General features: G+C 36.4%; 3 protein-coding genes across 5 annotated transcripts; all 3 read right to left on the bottom strand.

The window, feature by feature from the left end:
* Window positions 1–1,113: 1,113 nt before the first annotated feature.
* LOC102807687 (uncharacterized) lies at window positions 1,114–13,788 on the bottom strand. 3 transcript variants are annotated; one of them, XM_006815339.3, is made up of 5 exons: window positions 13,485–13,751; window positions 12,463–12,522; window positions 10,720–10,935; window positions 7,366–7,420; window positions 6,197–6,705 (listed from the first exon to the last, which is right to left on the bottom strand). In XM_006815339.3, exons 1-5 carry the CDS (start codon window positions 13,635–13,637, stop codon window positions 6,533–6,535), a joined length of 657 nt encoding a protein of 218 aa, XP_006815402.1. In that variant the 5' UTR covers window positions 13,638–13,751; the 3' UTR covers window positions 6,197–6,532. The 3 variants fall into 3 exon arrangements, with proteins under 3 accessions (XP_085357094.1, XP_006815402.1, XP_085357093.1); XM_085500967.1 differs by lacking the exon at window positions 13,485–13,751 and adding an exon at window positions 12,818–13,098; XM_085500968.1 differs by lacking the exons at window positions 6,197–6,705; window positions 7,366–7,420 and adding an exon at window positions 1,114–3,058 and having other exon boundaries at window positions 13,485–13,788.
* Window positions 1,782–2,678, bottom strand: LOC146740183 (uncharacterized). Its single transcript, XM_085501583.1, has one exon. It carries the CDS (start codon window positions 2,676–2,678, stop codon window positions 1,782–1,784), a length of 897 nt encoding a protein of 298 aa, XP_085357709.1.
* Window positions 13,789–15,275: 1,487 nt separating the features above from the next.
* Window positions 15,276–19,162, bottom strand: LOC102807563 (uncharacterized). Its single transcript, XM_006815338.3, has 5 exons — window positions 18,956–19,162; window positions 17,817–17,876; window positions 16,938–17,153; window positions 16,708–16,765; window positions 15,276–16,476 (listed from the first exon to the last, which is right to left on the bottom strand). Exons 1-5 carry the CDS (start codon window positions 19,103–19,105, stop codon window positions 16,334–16,336), a joined length of 627 nt encoding a protein of 208 aa, XP_006815401.1. The 5' UTR covers window positions 19,106–19,162; the 3' UTR covers window positions 15,276–16,333.
* Between the last annotated feature and the right edge of the window lie 696 nt (window positions 19,163–19,858).

Genomic DNA, 19,858 nt, shown 5'->3' with positions numbered 1-19,858 from the left:
TGCAGTCCATTCATTTCATGTCTATTTTATTGTGTTATAATGTGTAAACTATGAAAACAATGTGACAGAAAGCAAATAATATAAGATAGGACATAAACCTTGTAAAATGTAGGCCATGGCTGTCTTTTAAATGTAAATATTATCTTTACGCTAATACGCTCGGTGAATGTACTATATTACGTCCAATGATTTGACAAGATAAACGAAACAACAAACAAACTATTCTTATGATGAGCGCTGTTTACAGGGTTGCAAATCTACGGCATCCCTTCTTTTTTTTAAATTGATCTTGCCATTTATAAGTCGATTAGCTCCGTCTTATTCATTGACGTATTCAAACTATTAAATGACCATAACACAAGAAATACTATTTCTTTTATCGGTGTTATAAATGTTGAAAAGATATGCCAACTGCCGTCCTTGTCTCATTAACGATTCCAAAGGCACACACATATGTACGCTGTTCTAGTGCAATGCCATTAGAAAAAGGCCTTAACGCATTTCACACCCAGATAACCTTTGAAATCACAACACAATTTGCCATTATTCTATGGGCCATTGAGCCAAGCAATGGAACATTGGTTTAGTATTTTACAGTTCTTCAAATTGAGTCTATCATCAAGGTCGACGTATTCCAGATTCCAGAGAAGCCTGCGTGATATGCCCGAGAAACGACTCATTGTAAGCTTCACAACGTATACATTCAACTAGGTTATATTATTGCCTTTGATGCGATGAGTCGAATGTCATTCCTTTTGATCAATGTTATTGATGTTAGTTTAGTTTTAATTTCGGAACGTGTCAGAGCTGAAAGCAATGATACTGTCCAATGTTTGATAATTGAAACCTATGCTATACTGCTATGTACCGTGTAAACTTACATGAAATAGGTAATTGTGGTTTGTTTATTATATTATGAGCAGAAACGAAACAGGGTGTCCGACTTCATCCGATCGACATAGAAGCATAATACGCGCATTTTTGCACACAGCACTTTGAGAATGCACTTCGATGTTGGTGTAACCATGGAGGTAGAAAAGAGATGAGTTGAAAGAAAATTGTGGGAAAAGGTTCGACGTATGTGTGTGTGCGAGAGAGTAAAACAAGGCGATGTTGACTGTTTCAAACCTGAAGAAGAACTGATTTATTTCTCAGTAATACAGAGATAGTTAACACGTGTTGTTTATACAGTTGAAGTAAACAACTACTACTAATACTAAATATAAATTCAGACATGAAAGGCGGCATTAAAACTATCTACACACAGGATGTTGCGTAATCCATCTACTAATACCAGCCATGAACAATATGCGGTAAGAGTCTGTTTGATGGCGGCAGCGTTTGAGATAATACGACTACACAGATTTTCCGACACTCCGGGCCAGCGAGATAATAAACGATCAAAGTGAAAATTAAGAATTAATACAAATATCGAAACAATAACACGAGCAAATATAATAACAATTCGAACATCTACGCGGTAATCCAAAGAAAGTAGTATAAATTCAATACGTATGTGAATACAAGTACATAGAGAATGTGTAAATTAAAAATAAACGAAAGAATTTAGATACAACAAACGAACTAATGTCAAGCACACTGTTTACAGTACAGTACGATATACAGATTACATATTGTCTTAACCCGAGAGTCTAATAAATTCCTTTGCATTGAGTGCAGCCATTCTTTTTGAACGCGTTGTTTGCACATTGTCTATTGTTCGTTGAGTCGCTGAAATTGTATCGCTGACGGACGAACTGTTAAAACTAATATCTTGTACTTCAAGGGGGTACAGTTTTATGATTTATGCGGGTCAAATTATTTTTTTTGAACTCTTCGAAATCAGTCTGACGGGAGTGTTCTTTGTGAGAAATACCGATGGCTTCTAAGTCCCAATATCGCGAGAAATTGAGTTCGTCGTTAGTACTGTCTACCATAACCTTTAAACACGTAGCGTTCATAACTGATGTATTGTTATGTATGTTGGTCGGTCCAGATAGAAGATAGCCCAATTTCGACTGAACTGCAGTTGGCCCAGGACCCCGAATCACGTTATCTTGCACAATGGACCAATAGTAGTCGGCACCTATCAAAAGCCCTATTTCGAAAGTGTCCTTTTCGACATGAGGTGCGAGTGAGAGTTTTTGTAGATACTCGTATTTAGAAACAGTAACACTCACGTAATTAGTGACTGGAGTGGAAATTCTTGGTACAACCAGGGCGTCAATGGAAACCGGTCCTTGCTTTGTTTGTAGGGTGATATGAACAATAGGTCTTGCTTGAACAGTCGTCTTGTTAGCACCAAATGTAGCGAGATTTAGGTTTTCTGTTCGGCATTTCCGGGTGTCAATCTGAAGTCTGTCCGCTATATCTTGGGTAATAAACGTGCGCTGGGCGCCTTCGTCTAGTAATATGTTGACAGAAGTTCCCTGTCTTGAACTGGAGATAGTCGCAGAGACAGTTTTAAGTAATACTGGACTGGTAGTTGGTGTCAGTTTGACGTGTGTGTCTTCAATACCGGAAGTTTGTGATTTCACGGGTGTCTTCTTAGCATTGTCGCAGAGCGTAGAATGGTGTTTCCCGTGACAGAATTTACAGCGATATTTAGACTTGCACTCGTGTACATTATGGTGTCCTAAGCAATTAAAGCACAATCTGTCTCTTTTCACTATAGCCATACGTTTATCAGGTCCAATTATGATTTCACAAGCATGTGCTGAGTGGGCAGCTTTGCAGTATGCGCATTTGATGGGTCTAGGCTTGAAATCGCAAGATCTGTTTGACTTGTATCCAACATGAAAAGATGTTGTAGAGGGTGAATATCTTTCAGTGGCGTGTTGTTCATTGAATTGTTCTATCGGATTACCCGCTTGTCTAGCTTGGATTTCTTTGTGTATGGCTTTCTTCAATTCTGTTATCGACCAGGCCTTATTACCATGTTCGCGTGAAATCTGGGTTCTTGTATTTGCAGGCAACTTCTCGAAAATAATCGGAACAAGTAGATCGCCATAGGAATCCTCCTTTTTACCAAGAGATCGCAATCCACGAATGTAGGTTTCTAGATTGTCGTAAAAATTGGTCATACTTGATAAAGAATTATCGGGTGGTTGTAGTATCATGAATTTGTTTTCGCGTATCTGTTAACCGACTTAATTAGTTGATTATTAGCTGAATTGCTGTGTTATGTCTGTCATCGTTTAGGCCTATTTGAAGTTTTGGACGGAACTTGGCTCAGTGATTTGGAACTAATTACCAGATAACCGTCGCGATTCTGACAGTTGGTATCCATAGTTATTAATGTAGTGAACGATTAATCAAAAGATATGACGTATTCAGTACTTAGTGTGATTGGCTTTATGATTGAAGGTTACGCCTTAGAGTCTTTTTACTGCTTTGTAATTGGTTAGAGTTTTGAAAATGAATAAAGAGAGTTTGAGTTGGTCTTGGCGAATACTCCACGACAGACGCAGTCGAGAGTCCAGTCCAGGGGCGAGCCTTGAGGCAGTCCAGTCTTGGGCGAGTCTTGGTTCAGCCTTGTGAGAGTCTTGGGGACTTTTCCCCAGAGCGCTGTGTCTTATAGAGTGCTCCAAAAGATCGACTAAGACGAGAGTTGAAACGTATTTCGTTGTGTGTGCCTTATTTGACTGTAAAGTTAAAGTGACTTTCCCGATCCCGTACCTCAAGGGGACGAGAGAGAGACGAGACGAGTTTCCCCCCCTGACGCGTGTGGAGAACCCCGAGAGAAGAGATATTTACCCCTGATAGTAGCTCCCGTAATGCCTTCATGTAGCTAGAAATAATCTTATGTGGTTGACCATACCTTTGTTCTAAGAGTGTCAGTGCTTCTGAGTAGTTTGCGTTGGTTAACTGCAGACCTTCGACAGTTCGTGCTGCTTCACCACTTAGTTGTGTCATCAAGTACTGGAATTTTTGGATGTTTTCCAGACTAGAGTCATTATCTACGGACGACCTAAAGGCGTCAATGAACGTGGTCCATTTCAGAATGTTACCTTCAAACGTTGGTAACTGTAACTTGGGTAGGTTGACCGTTCTTGTTGTTCTTGATGTCATCGAAGTATCGGGTGATGTGGGTGTCTCTGTTACCGGTCTTTGTTCAGTGTTTCTCTCTAGAAAGCTTTGAAAACGCACCAAAGTTTCGTTTATCTTGATTCCGTAGTCATCTGCTTCTTCGAATATTTTGGCGTATACTTCATCGTTTTCGGCTTCATCCAGTATTTTGTCATCGCATTCTTGAATGGTTTTTAGACATTGCCTTATATCTTGTATTGTTGCAGTCATCAAATCTTTATCGGATGTCAAGAATTCGTCTTTTTGCATGAGTTCTTCGGCTTTGTGAATCTGTTTGGTCATCTGTCCTCTGTTGCCCTTACGCTTCTTGCTTGCTTTCTGGCCGTCAGTTTCTGCCATATCGATGATGTCTTGGTTTACTCTCTGTTTCAGTTCAAGATCCTGGTCTCGGCACCATAAATTCTAATGTGGGAAAAGGTTCGACGTATGTGTGTGTGCGAGAGAGTAAAACAAGGCGATGTTGACTGTTTCAAACCTGAAGAAGAACTGATTTATTTCTCAGTAATACAGAGATAGTTAACACGTGTTGTTTATACAGTTGAAGTAAACAACTACTACTAATACTAAATATAAATTCAGACATGAAAGGCGGCATTAAAACTATCTACACACAGGATGTTGCGTAATCCATCTACTAATACCAGCCATGAACAATATGCGGTAAGAGTCTGTTTGATGGCGGCAGCGTTTGAGATAATACGACTACACAGATTTTCCGACAAAAATTGTGGTTTTCTAAGACGAGACGTTAATAGATATACCACAGGGTAAATAAACTGCCACATGGGAAACTACTCTGCCTTTTGTCGATACGCCGACTGGAGTTAATGATGTCAATTAAATAAACAATACAGTGGTCTCAGCAGTCGTGTTTTTCGCAAAGAGCAAAAGTTCAGTAACATGTAATGCAGTATGTTTATTTCAACTGTGCAATCGCAAGAAGTAGCGTGACGTAGCATTGCGTTATTGTGACATTTAAACATGACGACTGAAACATGATATGCATCGTGGCTCATCGGTATATTTAAATTCGTCTATGAATTATATCACAACCAATCCATATTCATATTAGGAATCGATGATAATAAACAAATGGACAATTCATAAGTATGAAATTATAAAGGACTGGCGGACATTCCGCTATCCTACAAAAACAGTATTAAACTATATAAACAACGTCAAATACAACCAATTGCAAGAAATGATGCCTTGTGTCTCAAGTCGCTTGTGTACATTCTGCTTCACTGTGACATATACTTTTCTAAAAATTAACATTGAAAAATTATAAGGCTTGTTAAAATATTTCAAAATACAATAAATAATGAAATCGACATGTGGCTAAAAGGCGGTTGCCTGCCGTGTACATTTGTGATAAAGTGCGACTTTAACTTTTTTTTTTTTTTTTTTTTTTAAATATTTTTTGTGCCAGGCGACAGTTCCGGACATTCAGTGTCACTGTTGTCTCTCCTGACTTTTTTTTTTGTATGTGCAAATTGCAAGTGCTAGTGAAGACACATAGTGCATTTTGCCACAGAAGTCATATTCATGTTTGGGACTACATGACAGGGTTGTGTGGCCATCTCTCTGTCAAATGGCAATTTGTAATGCGCTATCCTGGCGTCAACCAGGCCCGGTCGAACACAAGCACCTGCGAACCTTAACCAAGGTTCCCCCAAAGTCGCATTCGTTAGTGAATGAATCTCGGCCAGTGGAATCGGCCTTCCCATTGAGTCTGTGGTACACTCACCCAGGGTAGGGGTCGACCATTTTGATGTTCAGCCTAAGGTAGGATTTGAACTTGGGTCTACCGATCATGAGTCTGATGCGACAACCACTATGCTACCAGTGACCAGCGACTTTAACTTTGTGTCTGCAGATGCTTACTATAAGACGAATCACACTGGTATGACGGACAAGTAAGTATCACTGATTGTGCCGCTGTTTTTGTTTACCCATGCGTGGCAGTCAACGAGAAAGAGCTATTTACGGAATCAGCTATGGTTGATTGAAACAGACTTGTTATGGACAAAATACTTACATGTTATTGTATATACTAGTACATCTCCTCTACGAAAGTCTCCTTCAAATAATAAATACATTCATGACATAAATGAACTAAAGTTTTATTTACTTAAACTGCAATTTACTATTTTGAAAATATTTGCATACGATTATATACATGTGATAGATGTGTGCATGAATGATACTTGTATATATTATTGTTATTTACGAGACAAATAGAGCACGACAACTTAAATTCGACATAATGTTTTTAGTTTCAGAAATTACATAATTTAGGCCGAGATATATAGTAATTTATTCAATATTATGCGCACATTAAACAAATACATTTGAAGTATGTAAAAAAGGCTTAGGCATATATCAATTTTAGAAATGTAACTTATTTATAAATTATTAAAAATGATTTCGGCTAAATTAGGCTTTAGTCAAAGTATATATGATGTCCATTATTCAATGTAGGGGTGTCAGGAGGACTGTATGACGTAGAGATAGTTGTAGTTGGTTGTGGATAATATGGTTCCGGAGACGCCCCAGTGTTCGATGTTGCATATATCTCTGCCTGTGGCGTGTACACGTACGAAGTTTCACCAACAACTGCAATAAATTTAAATAAATGATTTTGCTTTGTGTAAATTTAGTGCGCGTTAATAGGCGGGCATCCCATTGAGAACTGTTCAAGTATTGATAACTGTATCGAGGGCGGAAACGTCCTCATGTTAGTTTCACTGGACCAACTCATAGACATATCTGTCTACTGTCAGATGAGTTACTGATAAATTATTGCACGTGGTCATAAAACAGTGAACAGTGAAACAAAAAAGTTCGGATTATATTCGGATTACCACACAGAATGAGTTAAAGAGGTAATGTGTGTGATGTCAAATTATGTACACTCATATCTATATGGTTTGCGTGAATTTTATTCAACACTAATTTGAGTAATGGTAGTGGAAACCTTTCATTTTTTTCAGATATTAATGAATACTACTGATAAGCAGACTGTACGAAGTTGTTACTGAGTGTTGCCACTATAATTCATTAAACGTTCAAATAATGTATATATTATGTCATACCTGTTGCTAAGCAACTGTCAAAACTTGGTTCGTTGCTGTGACAGCGACACAACTATAATTGCTAGCGCCAGTTAATATACAATACATCACAATTATTTCACGCAAATCAAAGTTCATCATAAAAATATGGATTATCCACGACTACATGAATGGTGTATCACGATGGTTAGCCAAAACTCACCGATTGGTGGCGATGTTTCCGTGTGTTCAGTTGGTTCGTGCACAACAACAACAACCTGCAACAAAACGAAATTAATGACCTAAAACATGCTTTCATAATCAGCATTTCTTACCATCATAACTTTTACGGAGTTTCGTCATATTGGTTCCAAAGTTGTAACTAGTATATAGAAAAAATCAAAATAGAACAGACGAAATTCGAACACATAGAGTTTACGGAGTTTAGTTGTAACTATTATTTGGAAAAAGTCAAAATAGTATCACGGGGGAAAATCTCTTCTCTCGGGGTTCTCCACACGTGTCAGGTGGAAACACGTCTCGTCTCTCTATCGCGTCCCCTCGAGGTACGGGATCGGGAAAGTCACTTATACTTTACAGTCAAATAAGACGCACACAACGAAATACGTTTCAACTCTCGTCTTAGTCGATCAACCGAGCACTCTATAAGACACAGCGTCCTGGGGAAAAGTCCCCAAGAATCTCACAAGGCTGAACCAAGACTCGCCCAAGACTGGACTGCCTCAAGGCTCGCCCCTGGACTGGACTCTCGACTCGACTCGACTGCGTCTGTCGTGGAGTATTCGCCAAGACCAACTCAAACTCTCTTTATTCATTTTCAATACTCTAACCAATTACAAAACAGTAAAAGACTCTAGGGCGTAACCTTCAATCATAAAGCCAATCACACTAAGTACTGAATACGTCATATCTTTTGATTAATCGTTCACTACATTAATAACTATGGATATAAACTGTCAGAATGAGTAGTCTAAATAGCGGCGGTTATCTGGTAATTAGTTCCAAATCACTGAGCCAAGTTCCGTCCAAAACTTCAAATAGGCCTACACGATGACAGACATAACACAGCAATTCAGCTAATAATCAACTAATTAAGTCGGTTAACAGATACGCGAAAACAAATTCATGACAATAGAACAGACGAAAATCGAGCACATAGAGTTTACGTAGTTTAGACATATTAGTTGCAAAGTTATAATTAGTATATGGAAAAAGTCAAAATAGAACAGACGAAATTCGAACACATAGAGTTTACGGAGTTTAGACACATTAGTTGCAAAGTTGTAACTAGTATATGTAAAAAGTCAAAATAGAACAGACGAAATTCGAACACACAGAGTTTACGGAGTTTAGACATATTAGTTGCAAAGTTGTAACTAGTATATGGAAAAAGTCAAAATAGAACAGACAAAATTCGAACACATAAAGTTTACGGAGTTTAGACATATTAGTTGCAAAGTTGTAACTAGTATATGGGAAAAGTCAAAATAGAACAGACGAAATTCGAACACATAGAGTTTACGGAGTTTAGACATATTGGTTCCAAAGTTGTAACTAGTATATGGAAAAAGTCAAAATAGAACAGACGAAATTCGAACACGTAACGTTTACGGAGTTTAGACATATTAGTTGCAAAGTTGTAACTAGTATATGGGAAAAAGTCAACATAGAACAGACGAAATTCGAACACATAGAGTTTACGGAGTTTAGACATATTAGTTGCAAAGTTGTAACTAGTATATGGAAAAAGTCAAAATAGAACAGACGAAATTCGAACACATAGAGTTTACGGAGTTTAGACATATTAGTTGCAAAGTTATAACTAGTATATGGGAAAAGTCAAAAGTAAACAGACGAAATTCGAACACATAGAGTTTACGGAGTTTAGACATATTAGTTGCAAAGTTGTAACTAGTATATGGAAAAAGTCAAAATAGAACAGACGAAATTCGACCACATAGAGTTTACGGAGTTTAGACATATTAGTTGCAAAGTTGTAACTAGTATATGGAAAAAGTCAAAATAGAACAGACGAAATTCGAACACATAGAGTTTACGGAGTTTAGACATATTAGTTGCAAAGTTGTAACTAGTATATGGGAAAAGTCAAAATAGAACAGACGAAATTCGAACACATAGAGTTTACGGAGTTTAGACATATTAGTTGCAAAGTTGTAACTAGTATATGGGAAAAGTCAAAATAAAACAGACGAAATTCGAACACATAGAGTTTACGGAGTTTAGACATATTAGTTGCAAAGTTATAACTAGTATATGGGAAAAGTCAAAATAGAACAGACGAAATTCGAACACATAGAGTTTACGGAGTTTAGACATATTAGTTGCAAAGTTGTAACTAGTATATGGGAAAAGTCAAAATAGAACAGACGAAATTCGAACACATATATTTTACAGAGTTTAGACATATTAGTTCCAAAGTTGTAACTAGTATATGGAAAAAGTCAAAATTGAACAGACGAAATTCGAACACATAGATTTTACAGAGTTTAGACATATTAGTTGCAAAGTTGTAACTAGTATATGGAAAAAGTCAAAATAGAACAGACGAAATTCGAACACATAGAGTTTACGGAGTTTAGACATATTAGTTGCAAAGTTGTAACTAGTATATGGGAAAAGTCAAAATAGAACAGACGAAATTCGAACACATATATTTTACAGAGTTTAGACATATTAGTTCCAAAGTTGTAACTAGTATATGGAAAAAGTCAAAATAGAACAGACGAAATTCGAACACATAGATTTTACAGAGTTTAGACATATTAGTTCCAAAGTTGTAACTAGTATATGGGAAAAGTCAAAATAGAACAGACGAAATTCGAACACATATATTTTACAGAGTTTAGACATATTAGTTCCAAAGTTGTAACTAGTATATGGGAAAAGTCAAAATAGAACAGACGAAATTCGAACACATATATTTTACAGAGTTTAGACATATTAGTTCCAAAGTTGTAACTAGTATATGGAAAAAGTCAAAATAGAACAGACGAAATTCGAACACATGGATGTATGCGAATCAAACGCGATTTAGATGCAATGTCACGAAAAGATACATATTTGGTATTGCATATTGATAAACACATTGTATTATGAGATATCATAGTCTAAAATGTATGCATATATACCGTTATTTTCTATGACAAAATTAATACGCATGTGCAATGTTTGATATTGAACATATCCAAAACAAATTTGCTGCAAAACAACGTTTTCAGGTCATGATACATCACAATATGAGGTTTTTACGAGGATACTGCAACATATGCACGAAGACATTACATCAGTAGTGTCGACCGACGCGCAGTGGAGGTCGATGCGACGCCATACTGTCTGAGTCTTTTCCTCTTTCCTCTTTTTACTTTTTCCTACCATGGAATGTATCATGGGAATGCCGAAATTCCAAACGTTTAGAACAGATTTGGTGGGGTTCAGTCAAACCCTGGGGCATCATGTTCTCCTATAGTTCCCCATATATCTTAAATAACGAAACTCAAAACGCCACTTATTTTGTTGACAAATGCCGACAACTTACCTTGTCTGGAGATCTCTCTCTATTATTTACCGCGAGACATGACGTCACAAGTGACACAAACGACAAAATGGCAACCACAATATAAATGCCAACACTCCCTATTCGTGTCTTGAAAACGAATTCCTTCACGGTATCAATAACTCCCATGATAACAGATATAAGACTGAATAAAGAGCATAGTATCAACACTAAGTTGAACACCATGAAAAAGACGCCCTGAATATGTAAGCAATCAATAATGAAGTTAGTTTTATCATATGTAATGGGTTTAGAGAGTGGGTTGATAAGTTACAACCGAGGACAATATAGCGTGTCCGTTGAGTGTACGCTGCGGTAATAGCAGTAAATATCTTGAAATGCCTTCTTTAGAGTAGCGTCTCGGCAAATAAAATAAATACAATATTCATAGCGATTTAAAGCTGGATATGGTTTACTCATTAATATTCACCGCACCACGCCCTACAGTAGTATCAAGGTTTAATTATCGTATTATTAAACCAATTCTGAGGTACCAGGGTTCGGCCAATTCACCACCTTTTCACTGAACAAAACACACAGATACTCGTATCGTTTCAACCTCTCATCTCAGCGCCACGTCGGAACTCTCTAACTAACTAACTAAGACCAGCCAATTACAAGGGAGTATAAAGACTACTGGTATAAGGCGTAGCTTTCAATCATACAGCCAATCACACAACGTACTGGACACGTCATATCTACTGATTAATCGCCTGCTATAACGGGAAATCTACACCTAAGAAATTGTCAGAAATAGTAGACAGATTGGCGACGATTACAGCTAAAACAAGGTCAGCTTAGACTTTCAGTTGCGAGACGTATAAAAAACACGCAGCCAGTGATACATTTCGAAAATAAAAATACAAAATAAACGCAATCAGAGGGGCCGACCACGCGCGTTGGAAATAAATAGAACGCGTTGTGACACACACTCTTTCTGGCAGCCCCTTTCACTCACGCAATATAATTATGCTATTTCCCAGGGCACTTATATTTAATACATTGACAAAAAAAACACAAGAAAAATGTAAATCAGGCTTGTAATTACTAGTAACTCAACTCGAACGCAATATTCATCACTGTAAAAGTGGATAAATTCGAACCAGCCAGTTCATGACCGGAGACGTCCGGTCGTCTTCGTTGATAACTCGCCAATTCACCGTTTAGCTGATTTTTTCAAAAGATGGATATTCAATTCATTTTTCGTCTTAGCCTTGTCTTTTCGCCTTAATCGTCGCAGTCTGCTTCATTGAATGTTTAGTTTGATAATTGTTAAACATATGTATTCAGTGTGAGACTGTTGCTTTCAAGTTGCCAACGTATTCAATATATGGAAATAGCATGTGTATGCGTTTGCGTGAGTGAAAGATGCAGGTGAGATTTCTCGTCGCAACGTGTTCTATTTATTTCCAACGCGCGTGGTCGGCGCCTTTGGTTGCGTTTATTTTGTTCTTTCATTGGCGAAATTTATCGCTGGCACCGTTTATTTTGTCATGTCTCACAACTGAACGTCCAAGCTGACTTTGATTTGGCTGTATATCGCAATTAGTTCCATTCGCTGAGTCAAGTTCCGTCAATGACCTCGTATAAGCTTAAATGTTAACAGGTTATGGAAATGTGTTAAATGATATTAACCAGCTGTCCACTAGAACTCAACTATCTAGTCGTATCGGTGACTGATCTTTAGACAAATAAAAATAAATCATGACAGTAGACTCGACTTACCACGGAATGTATTCGATTTGTTCTCGCTGAGTGAATACCAACAGCGCCAATTGCGATGGCCTAGAGAAATGACAACTTTATATTAGTTAATAACAATAATACAAAATGTGACTCGTAATGATAACAAACATTCCTTGCTCTATAAAATCCTCCACTAAGGATGAAATCATAACTATTGTATATATCGTGATGCATGGTTTACAAAACGCGTTGGACAATTGAGAGCATTTCGAAACTACTAGTGCTATCGGATGTCAACGAAAACAACGTTGTGATTCCGAATCGGGATACATATACTTGAGTGTATCGTAATTGGGGTACCAAATAATGTAAAATTTTATATTAGAGAGATCACCATGACTGCGTGTTCTACACGGTGTGTTTTATACACCAATATGGCCACTGAAAAAAATGGTTTCGATGTCGCTTTCATAAACAGGTTTACAATTCTAAATTTAGGTACTCTGCAGATGAATACTGTAATCCCCATTTGTGAGCGGGCAGGTTACGATGCGTATACCATGCTGAGAACACTCCCGTGGCTCATATTTCAAACAAAATCGTATCGCTATAATATAAGTCGTCGTAGATAGAATAAGAGAACGGATATCATTGATAACCGTGGTGCGTCGTGGTGAAGAGTTGCGACATACACACAATGCGATGATCAAACGTTTTATTTTAATAAATAACCTTGAAAACAACAAATCTCGAATGATGTGACGAAGGATTAAAATTGTTTAAATCAAACATAAGTACGTCATTGCAAATAAACAACACAGGGATGTTTTCATCGCCAATTAGAGTTGTTCAGTTGGACACTGACATTTTAAAACAGGACATCACCTGAATACAACTCATTACTATTGACATTGTGCATACGATTGTCTGTTCATTCCCAAAATATAAAATAACCAAATTATAGCAGATCATTACCTAAGTATAACACAGAACATGAATGTGTTTTGTTTTTTTCTACCTCAACACAAAACAAATAAAAATAACAGTATTTGTAAATTTACCAGAGCACCCGTCCATATAGGCGCGGCGGAGTCACGTGGCCAACCAGGGACAACAACAAATAACAGACTCACTACTCCAAACACTACCATGAGAGAACCAACAACTAGGAGCGCAATACTAATCCTCTTCACAGTATGTCTAGTGTAAGCCATTAGTCCGTCGCCAGTTTGTGGTATACAGCAGTAATTTGACTGTTCGACATGTACGCTACGTCATTACCGAGAGTCTGTATACGAGTTGTAAAATGTCGATATATTGACAATGCGCATGCGTAATCGTATTTTGTTTCTCATCAATAATATGCAAACCGAACCTGTTGTTTCTAGCTTGATTACGCACTTCAAACAAATATCACTAGAAATATGATGATTGCAATCTAATTGGAGAAATGACATCATAGTAAAGGAACATGTAATCCTGATATATTTGTTTATATCGATTCTTTTTATAGGAAATCACGTATTTTTACTGTAAACATTGGGTAAGCACTATACAATTCATAAACGGACTACTGTGACGTGAATAGGTTTACATCGTGGGTGCTGTTTTTGTGATAAGCTTCTTTTGACAGTTATGGTAATAAAGACCATTAATTGTTTTAAAAACATTAATTCCAACAACTTTGACAACGTAGTGGCAATAGAAATCGGCTTTTCACAATAAGAAAGTACTAATAATACTGGAGTTAATCTAATATTGTAGCATACTGCAAATCAAGTCTGCAATAGTTGCAAATAATCCTGGATGCCTTGTACATGGCCATCTGCTTTTCCTTGGTAAACTCTGAGAATACTATTTCTGGTTTTGTTCCAAGTTTTGCAAATTCAATTTCAGGTATTCTTTCAAGCAGGATGTTTTTGATATGTCGTTTGTAAATGGCTTCTGGTTTGAATGTCACATCCTTCTCTTCAACCAGACATTTGTAAGTATTATGTATGGAATTCATATCAACACTGGGGAAGTATGATTCACAGTTTTCATTATCTGTGACTACAATTTCTACTATACTTGCTATTTTTATGTAAATAGTAGCTTTTCCAATAGTTTTTTTTTTTTTTTTTTTTTTTTTTTGAAGTGATGTAAATTCCACAGCTAGATGACTCAATTGCTTGTGTCTCTTTTCGTAAACAGTTGATGTAGTATTTCACATTTTTGGCAAAAGCATCTAAATCCTCGTTGAGAAATGTAAACCTGGTACAGAATTCTTGATTTTGACTTGATGCTTTAATATCTATAATAGTTAAGTTTCCTCCCAACTCACACTATATAGAGCTGTTTTGTCATCATGTTGACAGAAAACACACATGTTTTGGTCAAATAGTTTCCTTCTTTTAGATGAGGAGGCTTTCCTGGAGGAAGATAAACTTACTTTCTTTTCAAACTTTGTTAGATTCAGCTTATGACGTAGAGACTGATAACATTTTCTGCGGTACTCGTATTGTACTTCTTCAGATAATTTCAATTGTTCAATTTCTTTTCAAGGTATCTATTTTTTGACCAAGCTTAGTCTATTCCTCAAAAGATGATTTGATAGTTGATAGTGGTTGTGCATTTGCTGTGCACTGCTTCTCCATTGTCAGACTTTTTATTAGATTGAAGTGGAGTTAATTTATTATTGCCCCTTTTTTCAAACATCTTCTTTGATTTGTACTAAGTGACACATGCTGTTGCTCCATGTCATGTGAGTGAAAGACATTCTACTATATTTGTATTTATTCGGTTGATATACTGTCAATAATAAATCTAAACAATAAGGATTTCATGATATAGGTTACGTTCACATCATAATATTGTTTCAATGCAATTTTTATTCTATTACCATTCGTAATTTAATAGCACCATTAAACCATGAAAAATCAATGTGTCAGCTTGACAACAAGTTGGTATTCCTTCAATAACATGAAAATAAAATTAAAAAAATAAACTAGAGTTGTTAGCTTAGCACAGTAGCCTTAACATTTTAACATATGCCGTCTGAGTAATGTATACATCGATTAGTGTTTCGCCATTAAATTTAGGGTTTTAGAGAAGTCATACATTAATAAATAATTTGTTGTCAATTTATTTTATGTTGTGTGGTACATTTTCAGGTAAAACAACTGGCGAAACGTGCATAGTGAGACGATTGACCACCAACATTGAAGGTTGCCTGTGGCAAAAATGCTAGTGCGTAAAGCGCAAAAGCCTATGGGAAAAGGATAAGACTTGCGGTACTCGATCTCGAAATCGTTCGCACCCAAATTGAAGACTACGACATAGACAATGGCGTGACATGAGGCAAACTCTCCAATCTAGTCGCGGCGTTCATTATTGCTTTTTGACAAGTCCTGGTCCTACACTCCCTACCGAGTCAGCAAATAATTGCAAACAAAATTGAAATAAGTAATTGATTGAAAATATTTTGATAATAATATTTAAATAATGTAATGACATTGCTAACGGCTAGTATAAATAGTTATAGACCACTTTCCTGATAGCGAGACGTAAGTGCAAGCAATACGTCGTAAAATGCAACAGTGTCAGTCTGTTGATATTTGATGAAAGCAAATCTTACTTATATCACGTCGATTAGTACATCCCTCAGCACAATACACAATACATATCCGGTGCGTGGGGATGCAAAACTACGTATCACCGATTTCAGTGAAAGTGGTCTAATATATCTTAGAAGCGCTAGAGGGCGCGACTTATGTAAAGGTTTATCGTGTGCAGTAAACATCTGTTACTAATCTACTGTTCTTATGTATACATTAAATATTACATAGACATAATGCTTATTGTTATTTTGAATATTAGAAATCTCCATGATTCGGCTCTTCTTGGCGCATCTCAGGAACTTTTATGTAGTTCAGTTATATACAGTTCTGAAATGTTCTGGTAAATAGTGTTGCGATGACTGCTGTGGTACCGATGGTTGTGATGAATAGTGTTGCGATGACTGCTGTGGTACCGATGGTTGTGATGAATACGTAAATGCAGGTTCATTTGTAACTGAAAACAAGTAAGATGCATTGGCTGAGCAGCACCAAAGAGTCACCAGTTGTTGAAACATTATGAAAATTATTATAAAATGGTAGCATATAGGTTGTTACCATAGTAATATATAACACAAAGTATAACTATAAGTTCGACCATACTCAATAAATAACATGCAGATATAATTATTTTTTTAACTTTTAACATTTGACCTGTGTGCGCAAAACAAAATATTTGAATACTCACCGATTGGTGGCGATGTTGATGTGTATACATGTGGTAGGGGTCCTTGAATAACAACTACCTGAAATAAAAAAATGTAAAATATTTTGCATAAATATTATTTCGTCAGGCAAAAACTATAGAAAATAACTGATCAGTGAGTTAAATAAATGAATGAATAAATAAATAAATATGATGCAGATATATGTAATATTCGCCACCATTTTACTAACTCAACCATTGATTTCACTTACCCTCTCCGGTACATTTGCTCTGCTGCTGACGGCGATACCTGATGTGATCAGCGACGCGAAGGCTAGCGCCACAAGTATGGAGAACAGTATTACCCCAGCTATATGTGTTTCAAAGACGAACTCATCCGTCCCTCGGACTAGGTCGGTGATTACAGTTATAAAGCATACAATTGAAGAAAATATTAACACCATGTTGGATATTCGGAAAAACTTGCTCTAAGGAACGTAACACAACATGCGAGAATAAATAATGAATGTGAATAAATATGTGTACTAAATGAATCACAGCAATATTATTATATTTATGATCACGTGTTAAGCGAAAGAAAAAGCGTTAGGTAGTTGTATAATCGGTCTCATGAATACAAGAGACCCCTTACCGCTGCAGTATTCCTGTGAATTGTACAACATTTATATTTTAGCTCATTACCCTTCACAAGGTAGAAGCATGCTCATAATTGAACATGCCCTGGATATTACTTATGTTTTATTAAAATGTTGACTTAAATGATATTATTATGTGGTATTAGAACTTTTGTGGAGTTATTATGGCAATTCTCAATTCATTGGCTGAAACATTTGCTATTATGAATTTTTCTTACAGTTGGATTTTAAAAAGCAGATAATACATGCTATCCTTCTGTAACATTGTGCTCTATGAAATTGTTCTAAAATATCAATTTGTAATATATTTGACCAATGTTCACAAAATAGTGTACACATTAACAATCGGTTAATAACTATAGTAAATAAAAACTGATTGGACATAGTAAAGAAGTGAACAATCTCACAGATGTGTTACCAACTTTCTCAGAAATTATGAGTAATGGTCCACCTTAAAATGATATTAATAATGTGAGTTGTGAAAGGCGTACTTACAATTGTGTATACCCTGTCATTTCTCGATGCATGGAGTCCAACACTACCAATCGCGATAGCCTTGATAAACAAATAAGGGATAAACATTGGGATGCAAATTGATAAATCATCACGATTTGACTCGAGAGAAATTCACAGTATTTGTAGATGCACATTTTTATTTCAGAACCAAACTTAAATTCGCTAAAACATAGTACTATAATATAACAGAATAAATTATAAATGTGATTTTCATATAATGCAAACAAGTTAAATTTAGTCACTGCGTGCATACTAACAATATAATCGGATGGAATTAGTAAAGGTTAAATGTTTTACCCCATTCTGACCTGACCCACCCTGTCATACAAAAAACTAATCGCAGCCAAAAATAGCATTGCTAGACTGAGAGCTGGTGAGGAGTTCAGTAGTATAAGGTTTGGTTAAAACACAGTGTGATAGACACAATAGAAATAACAAATACTATAATTAGTTGGTATTATGAAGTGAAATATGTTATTAAATGTGTTAAATTAAATTAAATGTGTTATATACCATCAACAATAACCTACAAACAATCCGTGTATTATAATTATTTATCCTCATTTGCATACGTTTCAAAATTTGGCAACACTTAGATATATACAGGTCACCAGCTGGTAGTGGAAAGGAGCCAAAATTCAAACAAAAATGCTATTTTAAGACAGGGTTTGTTCTTATTGTGGCGAAAAATGATTTTTCAATAGTCGAGGATGTGTGTAATTTTGTTGTTCTGTTCTCTATGTAAACATGTAAGTTTGGTTCCGCCGCAAATGTAGAATATTTCATACCAGCGAGAAATAGTTTGCACTACTTGCTTCCAAAGATCCCTATACCAATGTAATGTATTTGTTTATAATTATAAATCATTCAAGACACGTAAACCATTTTTAGAGCGTAATTAATTCGTAAGAAACAACCACTGTAGCTGACAGACCGCGATGTGAAACATTAAACAATGGATGTCCGGTTAAAGTTGGAAACCCTACTATTGACTACGACTGCAAAAACAAAACAAAAATCAAAAACAAACAATAACAGGTATGTCTCCCTTATCGCAATTTTGTACATACTGTGGATAACAATATTTAAAATATATGACGTATATTTGAATGATTTACCAGAATTGCCGTCCATAACGGCGTGAAAGCTCTTGGCCATCCCGTGACTGTTGCGAACACGAAACTCAGTATTCCAGTGACTAGCATTAACAAACCAATAACAAGAAGAGCGAGGCTTATATTTCCCACGGTGTGTTTTTCATAAGCCATGAATCGTCCGTACAATAACCGTGGACAGGTGTATGGTTGACACTTTGCTAAGTCCTCTGTGAGATGGCGCTGTCATATGGGTATAATACAGTCATTGTATTGTTCATCGCGTCTTTTATGTATGACAAATACGGAATGGAATATCATGGAATCAGCAGGTTTCTCCTCGTCTTTATTCTGTCTCGTCACGGATCATGAATTTATTTCAATAAGTGATGATATAATAGCACTACTTCTGTTGATTATAATGAGCCTGATGTCATTAGATCAAATAAATGCCATGAAACAATGAAATGAGAATAACTTTAAAGGCTGGGTAAAATTGCTCAAATTACATCGTATATCCAACTACAGTTAGCTGGCGTAAACTTGGTAATAAAATAAATGCGAAAAATACATTTCGTGTTTGAAAAAATCGTTTAAATTGCACTCTTGTGACTGGCATGAAATAAACATTTTAAAACAACTGACAGTAATCTTTAATATTCTTCTGCATCCGTTCTATTGAGGATGCTTTTGATGCTTCCTCTTTATTGGACAATACAATTCACAGTCTTGTCCAACTTCAAGACCTTTTTAAAACATTTTCTGGTGTTCAGGGTAGGATGTTCACCAGTCTCCTCCTCATGGTGCTGAACCTCTTCTTTGTCATTGTTCTCCCTACACAGAAAACTGACTTCGGGACCAGCTACCATCCATGTTCTCAATTCAGGGGAACCCTCTGTTATTCCCACTGCACTTCCATCACCTTCG

The sequence above is a fragment of the Saccoglossus kowalevskii genome, chromosome 7 (assembly GCF_978046115.1).
Source record: "Saccoglossus kowalevskii chromosome 7, keSacKowa6.1, whole genome shotgun sequence".
Taxonomy (NCBI): domain Eukaryota; kingdom Metazoa; phylum Hemichordata; class Enteropneusta; family Harrimaniidae; genus Saccoglossus; species Saccoglossus kowalevskii.
This window is presented reverse-complemented; position numbering and strand designations above follow the sequence as displayed.